At 36.3% G+C, this 20941-nt stretch overlaps 2 protein-coding genes across 2 annotated transcripts in view; one reads left to right on the top strand and one right to left on the bottom strand.

The window, feature by feature from the left end:
- Nucleotides 1–18358, top strand: LOC128505723 (granulocyte colony-stimulating factor receptor-like). Its single transcript, XM_053476287.1, has 14 exons — nucleotides 1–503; nucleotides 4998–5142; nucleotides 5224–5390; nucleotides 6393–6529; nucleotides 7626–7782; nucleotides 7875–7951; nucleotides 8029–8227; nucleotides 9469–9639; nucleotides 9795–9890; nucleotides 13490–13639; nucleotides 13718–13858; nucleotides 15132–15213; nucleotides 15328–15409; nucleotides 15517–18358. Exons 1-14 carry the CDS (start codon nucleotides 452–454, stop codon nucleotides 15976–15978), a joined length of 2118 nt encoding a protein of 705 aa, XP_053332262.1. The 5' UTR covers nucleotides 1–451; the 3' UTR covers nucleotides 15979–18358.
- Nucleotides 18232–20941, bottom strand: part of il6st (interleukin 6 cytokine family signal transduce) — a 17452-nt gene continuing 14742 nt past the window's right edge. The window contains exon 16 of the mRNA XM_053476286.1: nucleotides 18232–20911. Within this exon, the coding sequence (XP_053332261.1) occupies nucleotides 20360–20911 (552 nt within the window). The 3' untranslated portion in view covers nucleotides 18232–20359. The remainder of the gene's footprint in view (nucleotides 20912–20941) is intronic.

Below are 20941 nucleotides of genomic sequence, written 5' to 3' on the forward strand. Positions count from 1 at the left end.
TTCCTCCTGTTGGGTTCGTGTCGCAACGCGTGTTAAGAGAGCGTTTCCGATTGTATTTCACATGAAAGAGTGTGTGATTAGAGCACCAGAATGAACACGATGAGAACAGGATTTTTTTTTTTTTTTTTGGTTTTCTTGAGCAGTCACTGAGGCGCACTGGCTCTAAATACTAGACGCTGAGTAAGTGAAAGAGAGAGAGAGAGAGAGAGAGAGCGCGCGCGCGCGAGAGAGAGAGAGAGAGCGCGCGCGAGAGAGAGAGAAAGCGCGAGCGGGTGAGTGCGCGAGCTTCGGCACTCCAGTCTCGATCCAAGTCTGATTAATTAGAGATCCACCAGAATGACATGTCGGGGATTTTCTCTGGCATCTACAGCTACACGAAGCTGATCCGGGACAACAGCAAGACCAGCTCGTATTCTCGTTTTTTTTTAGGATCAGATTTGGATTAGTAACCATGAGAATTGCTTTGGTTCTCATGACATCAGTTTTTCAGGTGCTGGGTAAAGGTGAGTCAAATGTAGTGCATTTTATATAGGGGAGACCGGGGATGGTTGTAACACTTTTTGCTTTACCACCTATAACTCACAAAATTTTTGAGCTAAAGTTTTTAAACTTTTATACAAAATACCCACATTTGTTTGCTACAAACGGCACTAAATCAAATCTCTGCAAGAATATCACAGACCTTGTGAGTTCATGACAAATACATGGTGTTCCTTTGTTACAACCTACCCCACCACCGGGGTAGGTTGTAACACATGCTGGGGTGGGTTGTAACAGTTAGAAAAAAGAAGCAAAAACATTGACCACACCATGCTGTATGCTTCAAAAAGAGGTTTTATTGAAATAAAAGAACAAGACCACAGAACAATGTCTTTCTCTCTGTGACTGACCATAACTCAAATCCACTTTAAGTTTGACTCAGGTGCTGTGTACCTTGGTGTGATTATTGATTCCAGCCTTTCATTTGAAGCTCATGTAGATAATATTACCAGGATAGCATTCTTTCACCTCAGAAATATTGCCAGGATGAGAAATTTATTGTCGCTAAACGATGCAGAAAAACTAGTTCATGCTTTTATCACCTCTAGGTTTGACTATTGCTATGCCTTAATGTCTGGTTGTTCAACTAGGTGCATTAATAAGCTTCAGCTAGTCCAGAATGCAGCAGCGAGAGTCCTCACTAAAACCAGAAGATATGACTGAAGTGAAGTGAAGATCCTCCCTGCCATCTGATTCTTATCCCATGATTGAGGATGTTTTATGTTATATACTACTGCCAGTTGATCTGCAAACTTTTTGACCTGACAGATTTTGGAATAGAAAACCTGAGTACAAAAAATGTTTCCAATTGTCTGACACTTACGCTAGTATTCAGTTCTACTCTGGCCTCCAATGGCTAACCTGTCATATGCTTACCTCACGTGGAGTCAGTCCATAATACAGGTCTGCTGCCTGAGTCAAATAGCCAGCCAGCACCTTCTCCTGCACCTCAGAGAGAACTTTGTTGCTACTGCGGTAACCTACACTTGGAAGATCACTGGACCCCAGGTCTCTCAGCTTTTGAAGTGATTTGCAGTATCTGCTCAATGTTACATGGCAGATCCCATGTGCCTTCGCAACTGACCTGACTGACTTGCCCTTCTTTGTGACTTCATCAGATGCTGTTTTTAAAACACTGGCAGGCACACCTCTTTCAGTCGTTCTTTTCCATTGTCTAGGCATTCTTTAAAATTATTAAAATCTGGAAACTGTCCTTGTTGTATGTAAGGGGATGGTTGTAACACTTTTTAAAGACATGTTAAAACCCACCCCACTCCTCTTAGCCATTGTTTAGCTAGCTGTAGTAGGAGAGTGGTTTGAAATTAGCAAGGGATGAATGAATCACATTTTACCTAAGAAACTACAATTTAATCAAATATAAGTTATATGATTTTATCTGCAATAGTATAAATACTAAACAAAATATAGTCTTGGTCAAAAAAAGTACTTTCTTACCTCAAAATCTGTTTTTTAATAATAGAATCTGCATGTATTTGTTCCCAGCTTTGATATCCACCATGTGGGTTTAGGGAGGAAGTGGGTAAACGCTGAAATGATGATATGGCTCTTATCCTATCCCTGATTGGTGGAATTGGGGGTGTTAAAACTCTCCCCATGTTACAACCATACCCGGTCTCCCCTATATATATATATATATATATATATATATATATATATATATATTTTCCTTTCCAATTCATGTTTAATAACTAAATTCTAAACTGATCCGTGTTGGTGGAAATGTAATCTCTAAGTTCTCCAAGTCCCACCAGCTCATTCTAAGGAAGTGGATGAGCATGTCACAGCCTGTTAACAGCCTCTCTGCTCCATTAAGTGCACTTTCAGGCATCATACAGTGTACACTCACAGTATACAAGCTAATTACACTCGACCTTTAATCATTTATTATAGTGCAGATAATTGTGTGTGTGTGTGGGAGGGGGATAGATAAGAGGACAAAAGGAACAACAGTATATTGTGTTGTAAAAGAAATAAAAAGATGATAATAATAATAAAGAGTGTGAAGGTCTTTTCTCTCCATACTAGAGTGATATACAGCTTCTGTGTTTTGTTTTTTTGGTTTTGTTTTTTTTTCACTCAGTGGGCGTTTTAACCTCCTGAGACCTGAAAGCTGATGTTGTTTTTATTCGTCAATGTGTTCAGTTTCTCTTTATTAGCACCTGGTAACTATTCAAATTTTATAATGTTAATGTCTTCAAACCAGAAGAAGGTTGGCGAAACAGTAAGATCCCTTATATATATCCCGTATAACCTTGTAAGAATATCCAGATAGAGTAGTTGGGAGAAAATGTAATGTCCTCATTTCCCATCATAAAATTTTCTTCCAAGAGAGGTACACATTTCGTGTTTGTGTAAAGATTCAGACCTCTATATAAGCAGTTTTTTTCAAGTGTATAAAAGAAAATGTTTTAAAACTTGATATTTTAATAATATTTATTGGCACGTTTTTAAGAACTATGTTTAACATGTGAACAATGTGAATTTTGATGTTCTTGTATATTTCCTTGTATTTGAATGGACGACAAACAACAATCTTTATTAAAACTTTAGAGAATCTTCATTTGGATGCTGCTGGGCTGTAAATGAATGTGTAAGGGCTCTCAGTTCGGGCATTTGACATGCCCTCTCTTTAGGTTGTTGTGGATATGTTTTGCCTAAAAGGACACTTTTTTTCCCTTTCTTTTCATAGTGACATTTTACATTATCGCCACGGTTTTTAAGTAAACACAAATTGATTTGTCCGTTCATCTTTGAAGGTTCAGTTTTCATAGTCTACAGGTACTTTACTTTCCTTGATGTAAGCCACCCTGTCATACTTCCCTTTCAGTTTTTTCCACACACACTCTGTCTATACACAAAAACTATCACATGTTAAGTGATACATTCTATTATATTAATTATGCTCATTTATTATAAAGCATTAGGGTCTGGACAGAACTGTCACTCGGTCCGGATTCAGATTCAGATCCGGCATTTAGTGGTGTCAGTCATATTAGGACATTGTGGTCTTATGACTGTAGTGTCACTCTGAAAACTGATTTAATGCACAAGAATAGTCCTTAAGATCCAAATATTTAAAAGATGGTACTTCAAGGGTACCACAGCAATAACATGGAAATATATAACAACATGTGCTTTTTACCTAAAAGTGTATAAGGTTTAAAACTTATACAATGATAAGCAGCAGTCATGAATGTAAAACTGAAAACCCTAACAAAATGAATGTAAAACATTTTAACTTCTTTCTTCCCACGGTTTGTGTTTACACTGTAAATGCATTCTTTGGTTTGTCCTTACTCGTAAAATTTAACCTTTTGAGATATGGTTCCAATTTACCAATGTTCCTCAGAGCGCGGTCCAGTATTATAAGACTCCCCTCAATCCCAGCAGAATATTTCGGACTCTTAATAAGACCAAAATAGATGAGAGGTTTCATGACTTTATCTCTTCATAGAAAAAGGGACACAAATAAATGTATAAATAGGTTAAATGTATGGCATCATGTGGCTTAGTGGTTAACACTGTTGTCTAACACCTTCATGCCTACTGTTTGTGAGTGTGTAGTTTGCATAGTTTACCCCCTGGGCTTAGTGAGTTGTTTCTGGGTACTCTTGATTGTTCCTACAGTGCCAAGACCATAGGTTGATTGATGCTTCCAAATTGTAGGATTCTGTTTGGATTGTTCCTGTAATAAGTAAGCACTGTATCCAGAGTGTCCCCTAACCCTAAGTTCCCTGGGATAGGCGTCAGCCTCCCTGCGATGCTACACAGGAAAGGCGTTAAAGACAAACATATGGATGAAATAATTAGAAACTGTTAATTTCTATTTAAAACTGTCTTAGCATTATGGGATTTCTGTGTGTGCACCCATGACCTTCAAGGATTCAAGGAGCTTTATTGTCATACCAGCACACTTCCATGTTCTGATACGAAATTAGGACCCAGGTCCCGTTTAAGCCACAGAGATAGCATAGTAGTATAAATATGAGGGTGTAAATATGTATATACATGAATATAAATAAGAGCAGTCAGAGATATATTATGCAGGAAATTAGACATAAACTATACATAGTGTATTGCACATTTTCAGAGGCTGTATTGCACACATTGTATATTCGACTTATAGGGTTCTTCTAGGGTATTGCACCATAGAGTTATATATTACACTAATCGTTTGATTGTGTTTAATAAGAGAGGACCTACAGAGCATGGCTAGAGTTCAGCAGTCTAATTGCTTCAGAGTAAAAGCTTTTTTTGAGCCTGGTGGTCTTGCACTGAAGGCTCCTCAGCCTTCTGCCCAAGGTAAGGGGTTGAAATAGAGCATGTGCAGGGTGGGTGGAGTCCTTAATAATGCGGAGGGCTCTTCCTCTGCATCTTGCAGACCTTTGCACATGACCGAAGGTCAATATATGATCCATATATGATGTCTATTTCAGGTCTTATCAGCAGTCCTAAAAATGTCGTATGTATTGGAAAGATGAAATCTAAAGATTTAAAATACAGTTCCTCCTGGCCCAGAATAAAGTGTACATGGGATCATGATCAATATACTACAGATATCAAGTACAGAGTCCATCTAAAGTAAGTCACTGTCCAGCTTTTTCTGACTGTCATAATGTAGTTTAATTTTTTTTATAATGTGTGTGTGTGTGATTTCTGCAGGCAGAATGAAGAACATATCTGTGAATCATCAGAAAAAAATTGTTCCTTCCCAGATGATGTCATTGTGTTGATGCATGACACACTAAAGATAAGTGTGAGTGCAGAGGATGCCTATGGAAATTCAGCTCTATCTAACGAAGTTTCCTATAGTGAGGGTTGGGATATTGGTGAGTAAGTGAAATGACCAATACAAGTTTATTAGTATATATTTTTTCTTTTCTGGTGGATTATAAACTGGGCCAGATTAAGCCCTAATCAGTTTTTTTTAGTCCACCATGAAACACATTAACAATTTTTGACGGCAAAAATTTGCATATACTGTACCCAGGCTAAAGACATTAAATGTATACTTTTTCAAGTCAAGATATTTGATTGCCAAAAGAGGTTATTTTCCATTAATAGATAAACGACAGTTTCAATCTTTTATTTATTATTTTTGGTTCAAAAGTTTGTTATAATTTGGGGGGATGTGTTTCAAACATGTAGTCATCTTATACAGTATTTAACCTCCAAGAGTCATAATTAATTTATAATTATTTGAATATAATATTTGTATCAATATAAATATATTAATTTTGTTAAAACTATGTGTATAACATAACAAATCCTTCTTTTTAATATTCAAATTGTTCATTTAATGTTTTTAAAAGATGTATTTCATCACATGACTAGGCATCATTATAATATTTGTGGAAGAACCATAGCTGTATAACCAACAATGGCATCTAGCCACAATTTGGCTCTTGTCTGAGTAGCTACAGTTACAATATTTCATTACAGTGGCACCTGATAGCTGAAAATAAATAATGCAGGTTCTTATTGAAAGGTGTCGGAACACAGTGCATCACTGTTTTAGTGGCAAAAGCGGGGCTTAGTCAATATTACATGGGGGTCATAATGTTATGGCTGATTGGTGTATGTGGCTAATATACTGTATGATTATTTTTTTAATCTGTTTTTTAGATGCAATTACTCAAGAATTATATGACAAGAACTATTTTTTCATCTATTATTTCATAAACAATTTACTTGCACTACCTCAACTAACTACCACAAAGTATTGCAGTATGTCATGTTGTCATTTTGTGTCTCTTGTTAACTCGTGACTATAAGTTAGTTTCTCTGTAAATTTCTTAACTTGGCCTGATCATGCCACACATGTGTTCTAGTTCAAATGGATTCACCAACAGATATTATTGCTAAGCCGTTGCCGAGCGGTCTCAGAGTGTCGTGGAAGATTGAGTGGTCTAACGTGGGCAGTGTCGAGTGTGAAATACAGTTACATGAAAAAGGTTCAAAAACTAAGGTGAGTTTTTTGCATGAACTTTTGAAAGATTAAAGGCCGTGTAAATAAGCTGTAATGCATTTTTAGATTTTACCCAGATATTATGTTTTTCATTGTGATTTATTGTACAAGTTGAAAGTACTCTTAACAAAAAGTTAACATTCTAGGAGTGACCTAACAAGATCTACTGTACTTAGCCTTGCCAAAGCAGCTGTGCACATTCTGAACAAATTTGTTCGACTGCCTTTAGCTTTGACCGCGGTGTGTATGAATGATTCCACATGTTCCTAGGACCAGTCATTTCACAATTTGAGTTCTGGAAAATGCCTGTGTCTCATCAGGGAGAAAAGAAAAATATATGATACACTGATATAATATCCCGGTCAGTACAAGCTGACTTCATTTTATTGCGACATAACGACAATTGCGAGTCGAGACCTGACCAATCGAAGCAACTTCACATCATAATGCATTCAAGCTGAAACCTTTTTCGATTAGTCTCACTAAAAAGTGGTTTTCTTATGGCCACACAGCTGTTTAGTCCCAGTCCTATGAGTTCTACATTACGTTGTATGTGGAAATGCTCTTACTACTAATCAGAGGTCTGATTTATTTATTAAAGTTGATGGTTCAAGCATATTTAACAATTTTTAACAATGCGTCTTAATGCAATTCCAGTAATTTCAAATCTCCTTAGTTGTTTGCTTTGCTTAATGCAGGCCATTCTAAAACCGTGACCTTGTTTTGGGCTGATAAAATGTAATGAAAAAATTTTTTTGTGTAAAAACAAAACAAAACAAAAAAAACAGCATGTATTAAATGTGAAAAATGTCAGTGTAAAGTTTTAGATTTTCGTAGATGTGTTGCTTGGTCAGTCTGCTGTGCATCGATAAGCACGCTGACGGCAGTGTTTATTAACAGCAACAGTTTTTGACATGTTTGGCCAAACGCCTGGTGCCATGTACATCTGTTACTACAAAGAACATAAAGCATTTTAACATGTCCTTGTAAAATCCTGATAAACAAAGAGCGGAAATTGGACAGATGTCTGTCCTTCTGGATACGATCCAGGAATCATTCTTGGCTGAGAGTCTTCTTTTCCTTTTTTGTCTTTTAGCCTGTTGTGAAAAATCCGGAAGACTGCTTTTTAACTGCTTTGGAAATAACTGAGGTGAAACCTTGTACCAACTACTCAGTGTCCATGCGCAGTAGGTTTCAAGGCTCAGTCTGGAGCACCTGGAGCCCTCACGTCACTACAACCAGCTATCTCAATGGTATGGTTACGAGTTTCATGTTTTATTTCACACACATCATTTAAATTTAATTTCATTTTGATTTTATTAAAACCATTTTCTTTCTTTGACAGTGAGTGGCTTACAGTTCTGGAGATCCAAAAGTATATTAAGTGATAGGGGAACCAGAACAGTGCACCTTATGTGGAAGGTACGACAGCGTTTAAGGAGTCTCAAGCTGTTGTTATCATCTTTTAAAAATTCATCTGATCTTTTCTGTTTTTTTAGGGAGTCCCGCCATCATGTAAAGCTTTTGACAAATATTGTATTTTTAACGACTCTCAAAGAATTCCAGAGTGCTTTGGGCCCTTCCAAGATCATACGTTTATTACTTTAGATGAACATTCACACAGAATAACCGTGGCTATGGTCCTCAATGGGACGAGTCTCAAGGAAGCTTCCATTGAGGTACCTGCTATGGCCAGAGGTGAGAGAGTACAATGAATAAAACATGTCATGTCAGTGATGGGGTGATTTGATACTTTTTGACATTGGGTATTAAACTATTACAGCACATCTCAAGGTGTTTCATAACTCTTATACACTGGCAATTTAGCAACACACTTCCTGAGGAAAACCACCCAGTATCAACAGTTAGACAGAAAAACAGCAAAAAAATATTTTTCTCTGGCAAACAAGGTTGTTTATAACGACACATTTATTCTGAAAACTTCTATTTACATATTTTCGTTTTCCATTGATCTAATTTGCTTCCACTACTTTCAAGTATAAAACCAAACTGAATACTTAAATAGCCACAAACACAATGGCAGCCTGATTTATCCATTGTGTCCATTTGGTGCAAGGTACACGTATAGCTTTTTGAAAAATCACACAAAATGTACTCCTATATAAAACATTTTTTGACAAAATAATTTAGCATTTGTGTTTTAAACATATTGTCTCAAAGAAAAGATACATAAAATATTGCAAAACAGTTTGCAAACAGTTAAACCTTGGATTGCGAGGAAGTGTGCTTATACTGTATTTCAAAACACTTGTATATCAAAGCAAATTTTTCCCAAAAGAAATTATGGAAAACTTTGATGATTTGTTTCACAAAATATTTCTATTGTGTAGGACGATTTTCACACACGCACGCACGCACGCGCACACACACACTCCAGGACCACATTCATCTCCCGCACTGCTGCAGCCTTTAAAATGTTTTTGACTATACGAGTGACGCACACACACTGAAGACGAGCATGGGAGATGATTACCCACAATTCTATAGCGCGAGTAAGAGAAGAACCATTGGCTTAGTTGTGATCACGTGAGGCTGGGCAGACAAAGCGTATACGTTCTACAGTACTCGTATATCAAGACATCGCTCGTTTAACATGTCAAAATTGATTGCAAGATTTTATTATTACATACCGCTCACAGACCAAGCTACTTGCAATCTAAGGCTTCACTGTGTTCCATCTAAAAAAACAATAATCTCAAAACTGCAAAAATGTAGTTCTCATTTTTACTGTCAAACTGTCCATATGTATTATCAAACGTGTGATTTGAATTATTTCCCACATCCCCAACAGAGTTAGTGTTTAAAAAAATCTGGCCAGTCAGAGAGAATTTAACAGCACTGCGCTATTAGTGAAATTTTAAAGAAATTACAATAAGATCAATTTATTAATGCATTTATTTTTGTTTTCCTTTGATCAGAGGTAAATTTACCTCCAGTTGGGAATGTCAACGTGGTTGTCCAGCATGGACGGATCCAAATAACCTGGAACAAGCCCAGTCTTCCTGTCAGTGGATATATAATTGTCTGGAACAGTACTTCCAAAAACCACATGTGGCAGCAAACCCTAGAAACTAATTTCACTTTGAAGGGTAGGTACAAATATCAAATTCTGCCAGTGTTTATATATATATATATATATATATATATATATATATATATATATATATATTTATTTATTTATTTATTATTATTTTTTTTTTTTAAATAAAATCCATTTAACGTTCTTATATTCTTTAATTGACAGGTGAGCCTTTTGCTCTCTACACCATATCACTGACCCCACTCTATAAAGATGGTCCTGGAAATGAGATTACTCTTCATAATTGCAACCAAGAAGGAAGTGAGTACTAACAGAACAGCTCAGATTTCGATAATATTATTATTATCTCATGTATTATCATCTTATTATTATTATTATTATCATTATTATTATTATTATTATCTGAAATATATCTACTTGAACACTAGACAAAAAACGATTCAATCTAGCACCCTTAAGAGACTCTTATAGCTCTAGAGAACCCTTGAGGAACCAGGAGTGGAGGTTCATGGTGAAAGGGATACCCAGAGGGGGAATATCGTTCATAGCCAGCTGCAATATACAACATCAAACCAGCAGAGGCATAAATAATTCACACAATTCTTAATAATTACAACTTGTCATTAAACAAACTGATGACATGGCACCATGGTGGCTCAGATCCACCAATATCAATCAATCCGTTCTGGCCTTCAAGGACTTGACCTTATATAGATCCTGAAAGTCATTAAAGGATGTACAGTATCCTCAATCGTGGCACACACCCACACAATACCCTGCAACTGAATCTTCTGTTTGACAGAAAATACTACATGCTGGCAGATAAAAGAAAAAGTAAAAACAAGAATAAAACATTTGTATAAAAGTAGTATCAACATTAAAACTCAGAATCTTATGAAAAAAGTACAAACGCTGAAGTGCTTTCTTCGCACAACATCAACTTGGGGCTTAAAACACAATCTGTTGTTGATCACAGTGCCCAAATATTGCTGCAACAGTTCCAAAGTCTAATTGTCCATTACCCCAGAGAAAACGGCCCTAGTTTTCTTTAAACAGCCATTAGTTTTTTTTTAATACTTTATTTCGAACATGAAACAAAAAAAAAACAAAAATAAAATAAACAAGTAAAATGAATATGTTTTAAAAGGAGTAGAAAAAACTATACACTTATTTAATCCTACCCCTTACTTCACTACTTAAATAAGTGAACTAAAAAACTACTTCACTAAATAAGTGAAGTAAAAAACTACTTAACAATTTTACAAACATATACTGTATGCATATATACATAAATACTGTACACCCCCACATACCCTTATCCATACATTTACACTCCAACTTTGCTATTTATTCTAACTTGTATTTATTCACTGTATACAAAAGCTTTTATTAAAAAAAAAAAGTAAACTATACTATAATGCTTTGATACTACAGTGAAACCATGATTGAGAGTAACATGGTTTGCGAGTGTTCCGCAAGACGAGCAAAGATTTTTAATAAATTTTGACTTGGAAAATGAACAAGTCTTGGTTTACGAGCACCGAGTATCATGTATCACGCATGCTCTGTTGTGATTCTTTTCAAAGGTAAAGTGCAGGTTCATTTGTTTTATTTTTACTTTACAGCAGTAATTCCATTAGTGTGTCGCTCAATCGAGTGTCATTAGAGATATTTCTTGTTTATTTTTCAGAGAAAACAGTGTTTTCGTTGTGTGCACGCGTGTGTGGAAAGAGTGGAAGAAAGGTAACTGTGTACGACAAGAAGGGAGAGAGGGGAGCTTACTTTAGATTCTCACACACACAAAATTAATGTTTTGAAATATGAGCCCACTCCCGGAATGAAGTATGCTCGTACTCCAAGGTTCCACTGTATGCATTTTCAAATTTAACTTGCCTCTTAAATTATAACTTTCTTCTCTCTCCAAAAACATTTTCTGTCTCTTTTCAGGTAACATATCATTCCTAGTTCTATAGATGTACGTAGTTAATGCAGTTCTGTATTCCACAAGGTCAAAGAATTTTAACAAATAGTGAATTGGTACAGTGGTGTCAAAACTATTCACATTCATTACTTGAGTAGAAGTATAGATACTAGGGTTTAAAAAGTCTTCTTTAGAAGTTACAGTATCATGTTGTATTTTTTAACGGCCATAGTGATTTGGGATACTGTATATGGCAATTAAAAAAGAATGCATTTTAGTACAATGCGAATACATTAGAACCATATATGTGTACTACTGAACATTAACATGTTGTATGGAGAAGAAGATATGATAACTAGTTGCCTATATATATACAGTATATATATATATATATATATATATATATATATAATTCCTGTTACCTTTCTCGCTGGTGCTTGGTTGTGACATTTCGCTCAAATCTTCAGTCTCTATCACGGACATCTTTGTCTATTTATCACAACCTTATCAACCGAAAATGTTATTTAATTCAAGTATGTAGTGAGCTTCTATGCGTGTTCTTAACACAGTAATTTAATGATGGCAAAATCAGTGAACAATACAGTGTTAGGAGAGACTTTACTTTGGCCAGAATACTTTTAGACAGTTTATTCTGGACGTGTTTGAAGTGAGATTTCTAGCAGATTTTGGCATCTGTTAACACACCCAAGAACTTTGTTCCATAGACTCTTTCCATATTGACAGACTCTATCTGTACCTGTACTTGACTATGAGTATAGGTTTTTTGGTTAAAATCAATACACATCTTGTTTGTTTTTTGTTTAAAAAGACAGATTTGTGTTAATCAAAAAAATAAAATTACGGACCACAGCAGCATGTTCATGGTTGTCACTACTGAGGAGGGACACAATAACTTATTTGAATCTAATAATGTGGTAGCCGTCATGATGGCTTTGGAATACATTTATATAAATAAATAAAAGAAAAGTTTTGTCTTTACATTTTTTTTTCAGATTTCTTTTTATAATATATTTTACCTTTCTCAGAAACTTGAATGTCTGTATATCTGTTCTGATATATTTGGTCATAGCATCACACAAAATGGGCTGGACAGAATTAATGAAGCTTTTGCTGTACTTGCATGAAGTTTAACCTGCACCATAATATGGAAATCAAAATGTTGAGTAAAAGTGATATTATAAACAGTTATGTGCCAGATTTAATAATCTACTTTAAAATCAGGTTATTTTAACTTTTACCCTTAACTATTTCTACAAACTACTTTGGCTCGTAGAGGGTTAAGGGCTAGGGCTAGCTCAGTGATTAAGGCATTGGATTATGCTTTGGAAGGTCCTAGGTTTAAACCTCACCACTACTGTACAAAGTTGCCACTTTGAGCCCTTAACCATCAATTGCTCGGATTTCCCCTCTCACACTGTGACCTTGTTATAAAAATCCATCGGCTAGCAAATCGAACCACAATCAATATTTTGAATACTCTTTAGCCTATCTGCTAAGACTTGAGGGTGGATGCAGTTCTAAGCAGAGGAGAAATCGATAAAAAGTAGACAGACGAGGGAGTGGCCTTCCCAAGATGTTCAAGAATCATATTTACGAGCATTCCTGTTGCGTCATATTAACCAATACGCAAACAGTAGTGGGTCTAATTTATCCTGTATTGTACATTACCCAAAAGTGCATTCTTTCAAAAGTTAAGTGAGGTAAGTGCCTCTTCCCTGAGGTCATTGAAATTCTTTGGAGTTTTGTTCTTAGCCACAGGAACAATTATTGAATCTTTGCAAAGGCTAGGGACCTTATGCAGCTGTTAAAACAACTGAAAAATAATGCAGAAAATATCAGCCAACTGTTTTGCATAATAGTAGTTCAATCTATATAAAGTCTTATTAAACCAAATAAAAACTATTTCTTATTGTTATCAAAACTCTAATTAAAATGTATGTCTTTTATTCTGTTGTAGACATAAATAAAGTGTCTAAAGTCGAAGTAACAAGGGTGAGCGATACATATGCAGAGATTCACTGGTTGCCGTTATTACCGACCCACTGCTGTGCCTTTGTCCTGAACTACATGGTGTTCTACAAAACATACAATGAGTCCAAACCCAAAAGTAAGTAAGTAAGGGTGGGTACTGTATACTGCATATGTTTGGTGACAATGCATAGACATTGGTGTTCTGTTTGCACAGATGTCCCTGTGAGAGCGAATGAGCACCATGTCATTTTGAGGAACCTGCAGCCTGGAACAGAGTACAGCGTTTATATCATGGCCAATACACTTACTGCAACTTCCAAGAGCGTGCCAATCACATTCTTAACAAATCCCAACAGTGAGTATTAACAAAAGACTTTTTTTTTTTGCAATGTAACTAATATTCGTTACCCCTTGTAAAAGTGTACCAAGTACATTGTACTGGTACAAGTGTATTAAGTGTATTGTTGTTTTGCTGAACCTCTTACATACTTGTGTACATTGTGTTTCATTTTGTGGATGAAGTGCTATTCATAGAGTTGTAGGTAAGCCAAAAGATAAAAAATGTGGACAATAACAAGTACTAATCACATGATTTAAGAGGCTAAGTTGCAGCTGGGTGCTGCTAATCATTAACCCTCGATTAACTGATTGTCAGCAGGTATATAGAGCTCTATGTATAAAAGCAGAAGTTTTAGCAGTTTGCTGGTCTGGAGCGCTCAGGTGTGTGTTAACACAACAACAAGAGGGAAATTCATAAACAATGGTCTTAGATAAGTAATTGTTACTGCATCAATCTGGAACGAGTTATAAAACCATTTCCAAACAACTTGGGGTTGAAAGAAAGATTATTCCCAAGTGGGAAGCATCCAAGACATTTGCCAATCTTCCCAGAAATGAACGTCCCAGCAAATTCACTGCAAGGTCAAAAAACAAAAAAACCAAACAAAACACGAGCTACATCTCTGACCCTGCACTGAGCATGTTACAGTAAATGTTAAAGTCAGTACATGTTAGAAGAAGCCTGAACAAATGTGGTTTGTTTCGAGGGGTTGCCAGGAGGAAGACTCTTCTATCTAAAAAGAACATGGAAACACAACTGAGGTTTGCAAAACTGCATCTGAACAAACCACAAGACGTCTGGAACAATATCCCATGGATAGATGAAACCAAAGTAGAGTTGTTTGGACTACACTTTAGCAGAAACACCTCTATAGAAGCACGGTGGTGGACAGATTTTGCAGCCACAGGATCTGGGAACACTGCAGTCAATAATTCAACCATGAAATTCTCTGTATACCAGAGTATTCTAGAGTGAAATGTGAGGCCATCTGTTTAAAAAGCTTGGTGGAAATTGGATCATGCAATAGGACAAAGATCCTTTGTATTATATTTTCTATATATTTTTTGCTTCATTCTTGGTAAATAAATGATGGAATGTTGAAAAAAGTTATATGATGATGTTCATCTAATGTTGTCTTTGCCTAATACCTAAGACCCACTACGATCAGATGATTTTATTATGTTTTTATATATAAACACGTAGAATAAAAAAAAGAAGTACTAACTTTTGAATATGCCTGTAAAAGTTCATTTTAAGTACTTGTTCTTTTTCTATGTTTTTTTTCCAGGTAATTCTTTGTTTATTGTGACAATTCTTCTTCTTTCCTGCTGTGTTCTTTTGATCTTGCTGTCCATGATTGTTTTGACAATGTGAGTAACCATCTCGCCTTTCCATAAAGGCTTAATAATATTATAGTGTTATAATGTTTTCACAGGTTACTCAATATATTATGTTGATATACTGTAATTGTCTCACCCCTACAGACAAAAGAAACTCTTAAATAAAAAGATCCCAGACCCACGATTCAGTTCTCTATCCATGTGGCCATCAGAGAACTGCAAAAAGGTGCATAAATGTCTTGTTTATTGTCTCTCGTTGCTGTAAAATGAAATGCAAAAACTTAAAATATATATATATGTTTTTATTTATTTATTTATTTATTTTTATATAAGGCTTGGCGTCTACTCCCAGTGTCTGGGGGCAGGGACACAGAGAAGATTCTGCCATGTCATGTGGACAGTGAGGTTATCAGTGTATCACCAACCAGCAAAAAAGACATGGCCACAGTAAAGGCTTTGACAGATATCCAGAATAATGCAACACCTGACCCGGCATTACAGACAGAAAACACTCCAGTGGCTGCCAGTTTTACTAATGAGGACCTGCTGCCATTTGGTGGCAGAGAGCAAAGAGTCCCTCTGAAATTGCAGAGTTCAGAAATGTGTCTCGTCCCCTCTATTCAATCACCATACAGGAAACAAACGCCAGTGAACAGCCCTGTGGAGTCGCTTGGTAAACCTGTATGGTTAGATGAGACAGAGACACTGCTGACACCAAAACAAAAAAATTCAAATGACTTTGCTAGTTATGTAACCTTGGACATGTTTGACTCTAAGAAACACCCAAACAAGTGACGACTTTAACAGAGTGGTCTCTCGAGCTAATGTGGCTGCATATCTTGGGCTAATAGTAATAATATTTACAACAGCTTTATCATTGGGTGCTATTGCTACAGTACACCTGTGATGTATACCTCTATAGCATTCAAAACATCCAGTAACTAGTAAGAACCAGAATTAACATAGATATGGTACTGTGGAAATGGCTTGAGTTACATTGATTTTGCATTAAATTAAATAATGCATTAATGCTTGTTTTTGCATTAAATTAAATAATGTAGATTAAATTAAAGTAATGGGGACAAATGTTTTACTGCGAAAGGCTGCAACAAGCCTAAAAATTCAATCTACAAATTGGTTGTATATTTAACAATCTGAGCAGCAACCTCATTTCCCCTCTCGTCTGTTCCAACCACTCAGTATCACTATTATACTAATCACCGGCCTGAACATCTGTCAACATCTGCATTTGTTTCTCACTGGTTCTTGTATTAAGTTAAATGGGTGTTTTTTTTTAATGCTTGAATGATTCATAGGTCACTGTGTGGCTTAATAAACAAAAACATTCCTCTGAAACTGGTCAGGTACAGGACTGGATTAAAAATGAGAAACTGCAGTAAATGTTACCAACAATGAGAGTCTTTAGGAAGCCTGGACAGCTATTTCTTAAGACTATGTTAAAAGTCGAAAAGACATCAGGTTTAAAAAGGGGGAGCAAAAATTGCAGCTATACCTTTACTGGATGATAATGTAGATGATATGGGGCTTAACTGCTCTAAACAAATGCTACAGTCCGCAGTACCGATGGGATAGCAGCGACCAGCCGAGAAATACATTTTCAGCAAGAAAACACATCTGATAACGTTGTCATTTAAACCAATACTTTTTCTACTGATTAATTGCTTCTAAGTCATTCGATTTGCCTCTGTGTTGTTTAATTTCAGCCTAATGTGAGCTACAAAGCTAACTAGCTTCCAACACAAGGCTGAATCCCAGATCCTTCTGTAACTCCTCATCAAGGGCACGACTTTGTGTGTAGGACAGGTGGCTGTACAATCCTAGCGTACTTGATTTCCATTTAACAATGGGAACAGGAAATGATAACCCACTTACTCAATCATCGCCTGTACCGCTTTATCCTGTATACAGGGGGGACTGGAGCCTATCCCAGGAGACTTAGGACACGAGGCAGGGTACACCCTGGACAGGGTGCCAATACATTTCAGGGCACACATATATAGACATACTATGGGCAATTTGGAAGTGGCAATTAGCCTGATCTGCATGTCTTTGGACTGTGGGATGAAACCCACCAAGCACGGGGAGAACATATAATCTCCATGCACATGTACTGTAGGCGGGATTCGAACCTGACTATCGTTAATGATGAATACCTAGCTTAATGTATGGCTACCTTGCAAATAAATGCTTCTAAACGTGCAGTGTTTGCTATGTAAGTGTGTAATTATAACCAGTAATTTATGGTTATATTATAGTGAATGAATTACATAAAAGAAAAGGATATTACTCAAAATGGTCACTTGTTTATATTTTATGTTAAGATTGATTTTTTGTATTATACTTTTATAATAAAAATAATTATATATCTATATACTTTATTTTATATGTAATATAAGTGTTTTTGTGTAAAAGCTGTAGTTTTGTACAAGTTTTTTTAAGCCATGTATTTTGCCCTGTACATTTTTATTGCTTAATTTTTTTTATCTGTTTTTTTTTTCCCCCTTTAAGGCAAAATTATCATCTGTGTATCAATATGAGCTGAAAATAACTTGGTAATGTCTGATGATATTAATATCACATGATCAGGTTTGCAAATGGCAGACAATATTAACGTTAAGACAACATGAAGCAGAAATCAAAACTTTCTTGTTTCAAAGTAAAAAAACAAAATGTACAGCTGGGATGTCTTGATGGTGTTATTTTATTTTAATGAAAGTGAGAAATACTGTTGAACTGAAAAGATGTCTAGTTTGATTTGGTATTGTCATTTTTTTTGTTGGCTCAAAGGACAGTGGTAACTTGACAAAGTCAGGACATGTTTGTATATATTCGTCTCATAGATGTTCCACAACAGTAACACTGTACTACATGAATGTCTTGTGTGGCGTGTTTTATCTTTTATACTGTAGTTTCTGTTGCAGATGGACTCTAGTACACTCGTTACAGTACAGTACTCTGGCTGTCTTGGTGTAATTCTCTCTGAAGAACTTACCGTAACAGACCAGTGGACTCAAAGAGCAAGAAGTGTGATTTTGATAAATGAGCCTTTATTTCACATAGGATTATTACAAAGTGTAATGTCAGTGATGACTTGTTCATAACATACTGGAAATCGATATGTGAAAAGCATGCATTAAACAGCTCTAACTTCAAATTTAATGTAGTGTTGAGTTTATTTGTATATATATATATATATATATATATATACACACAACGTTTATACATGTGGAATATGGACATCCTCAAAAATTGGCTGGCGCTCCATAGCAGGTGGCAAAAAGTGCAATAATACTTCAGAAATACACAGTTCTTCCGTGTACTTTTCTCTTAAAACGCACCCTAGGTGCCAGTACTTCTGAATTCTCTGTCCATACTGAGGATCATAAATGTAAAGCGAGTTAAACTGAATTGTAACCTCAGGCCAAAAACATCCCAAAAGCAACTTGCTCACTGCCACAACCAATCACTGATCACAATAAATCAATCTAAGCTGGACTAAGAGCGTGATGAAACTTTAGGACATATTTAAAAAAAGAAAAACACTTGCAGCTGCTGTATTCTCTGCTGACTATCAAAAAAAAACTATATCCCAAAAATATATATATTTCTTTTCTTTCAAACCCAATAAACATAAATCAGTAACTGCGTGCACAATGCAGACTAAACAGTAAGCTTAAAAATGCATTTTATCAGCTTACTCCTTTAGAGTAAATATTTGCATGGGGATTAATAATTAAATGGCACAGCCATGTTCTTATACAGTAGTGACCTCCATAAATATTGGCACCCTTCATTGCACACAATAATTCAAAATGTAGACTTAAACAGTAGGAGGACCTATTTGTTTTATCAGGAAAATGTGTAAAACTTTTAAATAATCTTTTTTCTCAAAATCTTATATTTATATCTTAAAAGAAAAAAACAAACAAAAAACTGTAAATATATATATATATATATATATAAATTTTTTTAAACTTGTCTCATAGTCTGCGGGATCTGTTTTGCCTTTGACTATGATCCTGTGTCTCTGGGTTATATAGTTTAAGATTGCATGGTTGTTAAATCCTTACCCACCACCGTGAAAAAAAACAAATACTAGTGGTTGCTACATTTACAGTAAAAAAACTGGTTATTAAAAAAATATTATTACAGTTTTGATAATAAAACAGTCTGAAATGGTAGGAACTTTTACAGGAACTAGATCCATTAGCACACTGTTGTGTAATAAAGCTCAGTGGGTAAGTAAAGCCCATCTGAAAGATCTCATTTTAAGAATTGAACAGCTGATCTGACTACTTTCAAAACAACAAGCTGTTTGGAACTACAGAAACGAAGAAGCTCCTTCTGAGAGCATCTCACATGATGAAGCTCCTCGGCTTCACCATGCATCACTAAAACCACCACTGGCCCTGTGTGCTGTAGCCAGTGGAGACCAAAATGTTTTGCTGATGCACATTATCAGTATGCCTGATTACTGAGGGAAAAAACATCCTCTGATATTTGCTGGGTGATCACTGAAGCTTTTAGGCTCTTTTGTGGCTGACGGTTAAGGGGCTTGATGACTATAAAGTACCGGGATCTTTTTGATAAAAAAAAAAAAACAAAAACTGGTTGTCCTCTGCAAGGAGGTTAAGGCATTAGCAAAGATCTCCACAAGGCCAGATACTACCAGAAGAGACTTGGTTATTCTTCCATAGGCACTATCTTGTAAGGAATAAAAGTGCTACCTTTGAATTTGGGACAATAGAAACAATATAAAACTATCTAAAAACATATGTCACAGTATGATTAAGTAAAATAACACATCCAATTTTATTAATTATTTCTACTCATTCTAATGAGAGCCAATAATTCTGGAGGGTACTGTATATGCTTTAAACCCATAGCATGTGTAACATTACAGTGGCAATCTGCAAATATTCAAATACTGAATTAAAAAAAGTGTCACTATACAAAATTAAACTGTTATTGCAAGTAGATATGCTGATACTGAACATGACAACAATATAAATTTATCTGAAAACTGGAACACGACCATGAAACAATCAGTTTCTGTAATTTAGCAGCAGTTAGTGTGAAATTTAGAGATTTATGATAATCAGGTCACCAGAAGAAGGCACAGGATTGCGTTAACGCCCCGAGTGTTTATGTCTGCTCACTGGGGCCGGTAGCCACTCTGTTGCGGCATGTAGCTTGGAGCAGGACCCGGAGAATCCTCAGTCAGAGTTGGCGAGTCCTCCTCCTCCATTGGACTAAAGCCCAGAGAGCCAAAGCTGGGCTCCTCTCCCTCGTCCATGTGCAATTGCTCAAGATCTTTACGTCGTTTGAAGTAGGAGTTTATGTCGTTGCTGCTGGTGTCGGAGAGATGCTCTGAATTTTCCTCACTTTCCAGCAGGGGCTGGGTCGACTCGGAGCGGGAGAACATGGCCGCCTGAGTGCTGGGAGTTTGGCCCTTATAGCCGCTGCTCACTACGGCAGAGTACTGCACGGTGCTGGCCGTGGTCTGGCCAGAATCAGCCTCGTCATTAGAGGACACGCTCTGCCGCGGAGTGGACATACCGGACGAACCACCGATGCCGCTGCTGCGCTCCTCAGAAAAGTCCTTCTTGAGTGGCATTACTGCTTTATCCTCATCACACAAGGACTTTCCATCGTCTACCTCCACCACACTTACTTCTGTCAAGATGCTTTCTTTTGGAGTGTTTGGCTGAGGAAGAGCAAAGTGCTAGTTAGCTTT

The sequence above is a fragment of the Clarias gariepinus genome, chromosome 17 (genome assembly GCF_024256425.1).
Source record: "Clarias gariepinus isolate MV-2021 ecotype Netherlands chromosome 17, CGAR_prim_01v2, whole genome shotgun sequence".
In the NCBI taxonomy this organism is placed as follows: domain Eukaryota; kingdom Metazoa; phylum Chordata; class Actinopteri; order Siluriformes; family Clariidae; genus Clarias; species Clarias gariepinus.

What these genes read in the sequence shown, in the direction of transcription:
- LOC128505723 (XM_053476287.1), top strand. Translation starts at nt 452, where the DNA reads ATGAGAATTGCTTTGGTTCTCATGACATCAGTTTTTCAGGTGCTGGGT. An exon ending in TAATTGCAACCAAGAAGGAA is followed by an intron (nt 9,891 to 13,489) that starts GTGAGTACTAAC and finishes ATTCTGTTGTAG; the next exon opens with ACATAAATAAAGTGTCTAAA. An exon ending in CAATGAGTCCAAACCCAAAA is followed by an intron (nt 13,640 to 13,717) that starts GTAAGTAAGTAA and finishes CTGTTTGCACAG; the next exon opens with ATGTCCCTGTGAGAGCGAAT.